Source organism: Piliocolobus tephrosceles, chromosome 11 (genome assembly GCF_002776525.5).
Source record: "Piliocolobus tephrosceles isolate RC106 chromosome 11, ASM277652v3, whole genome shotgun sequence".
Classification (NCBI taxonomy): domain Eukaryota; kingdom Metazoa; phylum Chordata; class Mammalia; order Primates; family Cercopithecidae; genus Piliocolobus; species Piliocolobus tephrosceles.
The window spans coordinates 83,602,489-83,611,635 of record NC_045444.1 but is presented as its reverse complement, the minus strand read 5'-3'; the positions used below and the strand labels follow the sequence as shown (position 1 = coordinate 83,611,635).

At 43.4% G+C, this 9,147-nt stretch overlaps 1 protein-coding gene across 3 annotated transcripts in view; it reads right to left on the bottom strand.

Moving 5' to 3' along the window:
* HSPE1 (heat shock protein family E (Hsp10) member 1) overlaps window positions 1–9,147 on the bottom strand; it is a 67,544-nt gene that overhangs the window by 33,911 nt on the left and 24,486 nt on the right. For all 3 annotated transcript variants that reach the window (XM_023218168.1, XM_023218146.2, XM_023218151.3), the window contains one exon: window positions 4,953–5,015. In XM_023218168.1, coding sequence (XP_023073936.1) covers window positions 4,953–5,015 — 63 coding nt within the window. The remainder of the gene's footprint in view (window positions 1–4,952; window positions 5,016–9,147) is intronic.

Here is a 9,147-nt window from a genome sequence, read left to right as displayed (position 1 = left end):
GAGGCGGAGTCTCGTTCTGTCGCCCGGACTGGAGTGCAGTGGCCAGATCTCAGCTCACTGCAAGCTCCACCTCCCGGGTTTACGCCATTCTCCTGCCTCAGCCTCCGGAGCAGCTGGGACTACAGGCGCCCGCCACCTCGCCCGGCTAGTTTTTGTGTTTTTAGTAGAGACGGGGTTTCACCGTGTTAGCCAGGATGGTCTCGATCTCCTGACCTCGTGATCCGCCCGTCTCGGCCTCCCAAAGTGCTGGGATTACAGGCTTGAGCCACCGCGCCCGGCCTTAAACCATTTTTAAGTGTACAGTTCAGTGGCATTAATTATATTCCCAGTGTTGAGCAAAGAAAAACCCTGGGCCTAACAGCTTCACTAGTAAACATTTAAAGAAAATACCAAACATTCAAAGAAAAACTAATGCCAGGAGCGATGGCTCACACCTGTAATCCCAGCACTTTGGGAAGCCAAGGTGGGTATAGATCACGAGGTCTGGAGTTCAAGACTGACCTGGCCAAGATGGCGAAATCCCATCTCCAACTAAAACTACAAAAATTAACCAGGCGCAGTGGCGGGTGCCTGTAATCCCACCTACTCAGGAGGCTGAGGTAGGAGAATCGCTTGAATCCAGGTGGCGGAGGCTGCAGTGAGTTGAGGTCATACCACTGCACTCCAGCCTGGCCTGGGCAACAGAGTGAGACTCTGTCTCACAAAAAAAAAAAAAAGAAAGAAAGAAAAAAGAAAAACTAGCACCACCTTCTCAAAATCTTCCAAAAAATTGAAAAGGGGGGAATACTTTCTAACTTATTCTATGATGCCATCATTGTCCTGACACCAAAGCCAAAGACACTATTAAAACTACAAACTGATATCCCTCATGAACACCAAAGCAAAATTCTCAATAAAATACCAGCAAATCAAATTCAGTAGCATATTGAAAGGTTTTTATACACCATGACCAAGTGGAATTTATTCCTGGAACACAAGAAATACAAAAATGGTTTAACATCCAAAAAAAAAAAAAAAAAAATCAATCAATATATCACATTAACAGAATGAATGGGCCAAGCATGGTGGCTCACGCCTGTAATCCCAACACTCTGAGAAGCCAAGGTGGGTAGATCACAAGGTCAGGAGTTTGAGACCAGCCTGGCCAATACGGTGAAACCCCATCTCTACTAAAAATACAAAATTAGCCAGGTGTGGTGGCACACGCCTGCAATCCCAGCTAAGAGGCTGAGGCAGGAGAGTCACTTGAACCCAAGAGGTGGAGGTTGCAGTGAGCGGAGATCATGACATTGCACTCCAGCCTGGGCAAAAAGAGCAAAACCCAAACTTAAAAAAAAAAGAAAAAAAAAACCAGAATGAATGAAAAAGAAACACATGATATTTTGGCCAGGCGTGGTGGCTCACACCTGTAATTCCAGCACTTTGAGAGGCTGAGGTGGGCGGATCATGAGGTCAAGAGATCAAGACCATCCTGGCCAACATGGTGAAACTCCATCTCTACTAAAAACTCAAAAATTGGCTGGGCGTACTGGCACGTGCCTGTAGACTCAGCTGCTCAGGAGGCTGACGCAGGAGAATTGCTTGAACCTGGGAGGCAGAGGTTGCAGTGAGCCGAGATCACACCACTGCACTGCAGCCTGGTGACAGAGTGAGACTGTCTCACAAAAAAAAAAAAAAAAGTAAGAAAAAGAAACACATGATCATCTCAATAGGTGCAGCAAAAGCACTTGACAAAATTTAACACCATTTTATGATCTAAAAAGCACTGAATGAACTACAAATAAAGGAAACAACTTCAATATAATAAAGATCATATATGAAAAATCCATGGTGAACATCATACTCAACAGTGAAAAACTAAAAGCTCTCCTCTAAGATCAGGAAGAAGACAAAGATGCCCTCTTTCACCACTTTTATTCAAAGTAGTACTGAAAGGTCTAGCCAGAGCAATTAGGCAAGAAAAAGAAAACAGATCTACATTGGAGAAGTAAAATTATCTGTTTGCAGATGACATGGTCTCATATGTAGAAAACCCTAAAGATTTCACATCCAAAAAACCTGCAAGAATAAATGAACAAATTCAACAAAGTAACAGGACACTTCCTATTTTTTTTTTTTTTTGAGACGGAGTCTCGCTCTGTCGCCCAGGCTGGAGTGCAGTGGCTGGATCTCAGCTCACTGCAACCTCTGCCTCCCGGGTTCACGCCATTCTCCTGCCTCAGCCTCCCGAGTAGCTGGGACCACAGGCGCCGGCCACCTCGCCCGGCTAATTTTTTTTTTGTATTTTTAGTAGAGACGGGTTTCACCGTGTTAGCCAGGATGGTCTCGATCTCCTGACCTCGTGATCCGCCCGTCTCGGCCTCCCAAAGTGCTGGGATTACAGGCTTGAGCCACCGCGCCCGGCCACTTCCTCCTATTTTTAAAGAAATAACCATCTGTACATTTTTCTTCAAAATTTAACCAATTTCTAGGCATAGAGTTAGATCTATGCTTATATTCCTTTATCTTCCACAAGGCCTAACTCATTGCTAGGTATATAGTGAAAACCCAATAAATACTTGCTGATTGAACAGCACTTTTTCTTTTTTTTTTTGAGATAGGGTCTCACTCTGTCACCAGCCTGGAGTGCAGTGGCACAATCACAGCTCACCGTTAACCCTAACTCCTGGGCTCAAGCTATCCTCCCACCTCAGCCTCCTAAGTAGCTAGGACTACAAGTTCACACCACCTAGCCTAACCGTCTTTCTTTTTTGCAGACACAGGGTCTCACTATATTGTCCAAGCTGGTTTCAAACTCCCGGCCTCAAACTGATCCTCCCTCCTCGGCCTCCCAAAGTACTGAGATTACAGGTGTCAGCCACCACGCCTAGATGGGTGGTTTTTAATGCTCCAATAATTCAACTATATGTCTCTTTTATTTTCTAAGATCTTCAAATAACATAATAAATCCAAATAGCTATCTACTTTTTTTCTTTCTTTTTTGAGACGGAGTCTTGCTCTCTCCCCCAGGCTGGAGTGCAGTGGCATGATCTCGGCTCACTGCAAGCTCCGCTGCCTGGGTTCACACCATTCTCTTGCCTCAGCCTCCCGAGTAGCTGGAACTACACATGCCCAGCTAATTTTTTTGTATTTTTAGTAGAGACAGGGTTTCACCATCCTAGCCAGAATGGTCTCGATCTCCTGACCTCGTGATCCGCCCACCTCAGCCTCCCAAAGTGCTGGGATTACAGGCGTAAGCCACCACACCCAGCCAGCTATCTACTTTTACTATCTGGCTATCAAAATGAAGCCAAACAGCCTCCATTTATGGTATATTTTCCCTTTAAAAATGTTATCAGCCAGGGCAACATGGTGAAACCCCTTCTCTACAAAAAAGTTAGCCAGATGTGGTAGTATGTACCTATAGCCCCAGCTACTTGGAAGGCTGAGGCTGAGGCAGAAGAATCAGCTGAGTCCAGGAAGTTGAGACTACAGTGTGGCATCCTCGAGCCACTGCACTCCAGTCTAGGCGACAGAGTGAGACCCCATCTCAAAAAAAAAAAAAAAAAAAAAAGACAAGTGCAGTGATTCACACTTGCAATCCCAGCACTTTGCAAGGCCATGCGGGGTGGACTGCTTGAGCCCAGGAGTTCAAGGTGGGCAACATGGCAAAATCCTGTCTCTACTAAAAATTCAAAACAAAAAAAATTTAACCGATGCCTAATCTAATACACTAGTATGCTCCAATGTATATTATCTTTTTATTCGCACCTTAATGAAATCCTCTTTTGGTTTGTTTTTTTTTTGAGACAGAGTCTCGCTGTTGGCCAGGCTGGAGTGCAGTGGTACAATCTCGCTCACTGCAGCCTCCACCTCTTGGTTTCAAGCGATTCTCCTGCCTCAGCCTCCTGAGTAGCTGGGACTACAGGCACGTGCCACCATGCCTGTCTAATTTTTTGTGTTTTTAGTAGAGATGGGGTTTCACCATGTTAGCCAGGATGGTCTCGATCTCCTGACCTGGTGATCCACCCGCCTCGGCCTCCCAAAGTGCTGGGATTACAGCTGTGAGCCACCGCCCCTGGGCTATTTTTATTTTTTTAAGAGACAAGATTTTACTCTGTCACCCAGGTTGAAGTACAGTGGCACAATCATAGCTCATTAGACCCTTGAAGTAGGATCAAGTGATCCCTCCACCTCAGACTCCCTAGCTACTGGCACTACAGGTGTGCACCACCATGCCTGGCTAATTTATCTTTTTGTAGAAACAGGGTCTTGCTATGTTGCTCACGCTGGTCTTGAACTCCTGGCCTCAAGTAACTGGCCTCCCACCTCAGTTTCCCAAAGTGCTGGCAGCCACAGTGCCCAGTTTAATATGCCATCTTTTTTTTTTTTTTTTTGAGACGGAGTCTCGCTCTGTCACCCAGGCTGGAGTGCAGTGGCCGGATCTCAGCTCACTGCAAGCTCCGTCTCCCGGGTTCACACCATTCTCCTGCCTCAGCCTCCCTAGTAGCTGGGACTACAGGCGCCCGCCATCTCGCCCAGCTAGTTTTTTGTATTTTAGTAGAGACGGGGTTTCACCGTGTTAGCCAGGATGGTCTCGATCTCCTGACCTTGTGATCCGCCCGTCTCAGCCTCCCAAAGTGCTGGGATTACAGGCTTGAGCCACCGCGCCTGGCCCAAATATGCCATCTTAAAACAAAATGAGGGTTGACTAAACTTTTAAATAGGCATTCCATTAATTCAGTGGAATCTTGTCTATGCTAAAAGATGTAAGAATACTTAACTACATCAAAGAGGTAAAATGCTTAGGTTATTGGAGTTGTAAAAGGAACTTTTTTTTTGTTTTGTTTTGTGAAAGAGCACACTTCATTGGGAAGCAGACTGCTACACACTGACCAACAGACAAAGGTCACCCAATGGGCACTCACACATCGTACTCCAAGACACAGGGTGAAAGAAACTATTTTTATTACCTGTTGAACAGCTAGTGTACTGTCCATTTCATCAAAGGATTCATCAGGCCAATTATAGAAATCCTACAAAAATAAATTCACAGTTAAAGCACATACAAAATACTATTATGATTAACATCAATTCTTAATAAAGATCCAAAGCTCACACTGGAGGGGAAGAAAAAACTTTTGCAATGTAATTATCAGTGAAATAAGGAAATAAATTTTATTCAATTTTTCTTTTTCAGGGACAGTGTCTCACTCTGTAGCCCATGCTAGTGTGCAGTGGCACAATCGTAGCTTACTACAGCCTCAAACTCCTGGGTGTAAGCAATCATCCCACCTCAACCTCTCACCTTAGCCGCCCTATTCTTAGGATTATAGTCCTGACCCACTGCGCCTGGCTATTTGTTTTTTAAATGAATATCAAGATTTTATTTAAATGAACTACAAATTATGTTTTTTCCAATTACAAATTCCTCAAATATAGCTCCCATAAACCTTTAATGTATTACTTAATTGGGGAGGTAAGTCTATCACTTTTTTGTTTATGATGGTTAAATATCTCTCAAAAAGTTACAATGAAAAAATAAATCTCCAGACACCAAAAAGCAAATCAGATTTTTACCAAAAGAGAATAGCTAGCATTAGTAACTAATTTATTGCTCCATAAGTATTATTATGATGATGATGAGATGGGAGTCTCGCTCTGTCACCAGGCTGGAATGCAGTCGTGCAATCTCAACTCACTGCAACCTCCGCCTCCCGGGTTCCAGTGATTCTCTTGCCTCAGCCTCCCAAGTAGCTGGGACTACAGGTGCACACCACCACGTTCAGCTAATTTTTGTATTTTTTGTAGAGACAGGGTTTCACCATGTTGGCCAGGATGGTCTCGATCTCTTGATCTTGCGATCCGCCCACCTCGGCCTCCCAAAGTGCTGGGATTACAGGCCTGAGCCACCATGCCAGATGCATAAGTATTATTTTAAGCAGAAATTATAAATTATTCTTCTTATTCCAAATAGTTTTAAATTTCTAAATCAAAATATGGGCACCATTAAAAAGTAATCATCAGGCCGGGCATGGTGGCTTACACCACTAATCCTAGCACTTTGGGAGACTGAGGCGGAAGGATCACTTGAGGTCAGGAGTTCGAGACCAGCCTGGCCAACATGATGAAACCCTATCTCTACTAAAAATACAAAAAATAGCCGGGCATGGTGGTGTGCGCCTGTAATCCCAACTACTCAGGAGGCTGAGGCAGGAGAACTGCTTGAACCAGGGAGGCGGAAGTTGTGGTCAATCAAGATCATACCACTGCACTCCGGCCTGGGTGACAGAGCGAGACTCCATCACAAAAAAAAAAAAAAAGGTAATCACCCATGGGTACAAAAAAATAGAAAGAATGAATAAACCCTAGTATTTGCTAGCACAACAGGGTGACTACAGTAAAAAACAATTTAATTGTACATTTAAAAAAAACTAAAAGAACCTAAATTTTTGCAACATAAAGGACAAATGCTTATGGTGATGGATACTCCATTTACCCCCCTGATGTGATTATTACACATTGCATGCTTGTATCAAAATAGTTCATGTAACCTATAAATATATACACCTACTATATACCCATAAAAATTTTAAAAAGAGAAGTAAACATCCAAATAAACCAGCCTTCTATTAAAGGGAATATTTTTATTTCTTCTTCTTTTTTTAAGAGACGAGGTCTCGCTTTGTTGGCCAGGTTGGTCTCAAACTCCTGATCACAATCAATCCTCTAGCTTCAGCCTCCCAAAGTGCTGGGATTACAAGCATGAGCCACTGTGCCCGGCCTAAGGGGGATATTTTTATAGAGCATCTTGCCCTGGTTCTGGAACTACCTGTAGATAATACAGTTAACAGACATTCCCCTAAGTGAACCTTTCCATTTGACTGATTTTTCAGCAAAGTTTACCTATGTAACCTCAGTAGGTAGCACAATGCCTGACACATAGTTGGAGCTCAAATGTCTCTGAGGTAAAACTTGGTGGGGAGGGGATAAGAGTAAATCAATAATCTATAAACCTGTATATAAACCTGTAAAAGCAATATACAAAGATTAAGTCTCCAAAACCTTGAGCAAAAAAACCAAATTGGAAGAAAACAGAGTGTATATAAAATGAATAAAAGTTTAGGCCAGGCGCAGTGGCTCACGCCTGTAATCTCAGCCCTATGGGAGGCCGAGGTGGGCAGATCACGAGGTCAGCAGATCAAGACCATCCTGGCTAACACGGTGAAACCCTGTCTCTACGAAAAAATACAAAAAATTAGCCAGGCGTGGTGGTGGGCGCGAACCCAGGAAGCGGAGCTTGCAGTGAGCCGAGAGTGCAGCACTGCACTCCAGCATGGGAGACAGAGCAAGACTCCGTCTCAAAAAAAAAAAAGGTTTAAGTGCAAGGCATACTTATTGATATAATGCATATATAGTAAAAGTATACAGAAAAGGAATGATAGGGTAGAAGACAGAGACTGTGTTCCATAAGGATTTAACTATAATAGCAATGTCCTCATTCAGACAGTAGATAATGAGGATACCTTTCTGAGTGTCTTAAACATTTCATCTTTTTTTAGATAGCTGGCCTATCTGGATGAAAATGAACTAATTTTATTAAAGGAAGATATCAGGAAATAAAACAATCTTCTGGAAATCGTTCCAGGATTCCTTTCCTCAGACATTGTCTAAATACTAAAGAGCAGTTTTAAAAATTTTCCTATATGACCTACACTAAATTTCTACCAATACTCTATTCTTTCCTTTTCAAAAAAAACTAAGAAAGTTTACAGAATATTGTTTTTAAAATATTAGAAAACACATGTAGTTATACAGTTGGCCCTCCATATCTGCAGGTTTCATCTGCAGATTCAATAAACCAGGAATTGAAAATATTTCAGGGGATAAAAAAAATCCAGAAAATGTTATATTGTTGCTGACATGTACTACGTACCTAGCTAGGTCTAAGATAGTTGCGTATGTACTAAACATGTACCGGCTATTTTTTTTTTGGTCATTATTCCTTAAATAATACAGTATTAACAACTATTTATAGAACACTTGCATTGTATTAGGTGTTATTAAGTAATCTAGAGTTGATTTAAACTATGTAACAGAATGTGCATAGGGTATATGCAAACACTATGCCATTTTACATAGGAAACTTAAGCATCCTCAGATTTTGGTATGGGGTGGGGATAGTTTTATCCTGGAGCCAATCCCCAGAGGACACCAAGGATGACTATATACAGAAAAGATGTTGTAAATGAAATGTTTTGCCTTATCATAACTGTGACATATTTTAGATGCCTACGAGAGACATCAAAAATTCAGCTTAATAAAGATTCTCATCTAATCCAATCAACAAACATTTTTTGAAAACCAACTATGAAGCCTGGCGTGGTGGCTTGCGCCTCTAATCCCAGCACTTTGGGAGGCTGAGGCGGGCAGATCACTTGAGGTCAGGAGTTCGAGACCAACCTGGCTAACACGCTGAAACCCCGTCTCTACTAAAAATACAAAAAAAATTAGCCGGACGTGGTGGAGGGCGCCTGTAGTCCCAGCTACTCGGGAGGCTGAGGCAGGAGAATGGCGTGCACCCGGGAGGCGGACCTTGCAGTGAGCCAGATTGTGCCACTGCACTCCAGCCTGGGGGACACAGCAAGACTCTTGTCTCAACAACAACAACAACAACAACAAAAAATTAGCCGGGCGAGGTGACGGGTGTCTGTAATCCCAGCTATTCGGGAGGCTGAGGCAGGAAAACCACTTGAACCTGGGAGGCAGGGGTTACAGTGAGCTGAGATCGCACCACTGCACTCTAGCCTGGGCGACGGAAGGAAACTCCGTCTCAAAAAAACAAACAAACAAACAAACAAAATCCTCCAGGTGCAATGGCTCACGCCCGTAACCCCAACACTTTGGGAGGCCCAGGTGGGTGGATCACCTGAAGTCAGGAGTTCAAGACCAGCCTGGCTAACATGGTGAAACCCCGTTTCTGCAAAAAATTAGCCGGGCGTAGTGTCACGCGCCTGTAATCCCAGCTATTTGGAAGGCTGAGGCAGAAGAATCGCTTGAACTCGGGAGGCGGAGGTTGCAGTGCGCCAAGATTGCACCACTGCACTTCAGCTTGGGGGCAACAAGGGCAAAACTCCGTCTCAAAAAAAAAAAAAAAAAAAAAAAAAA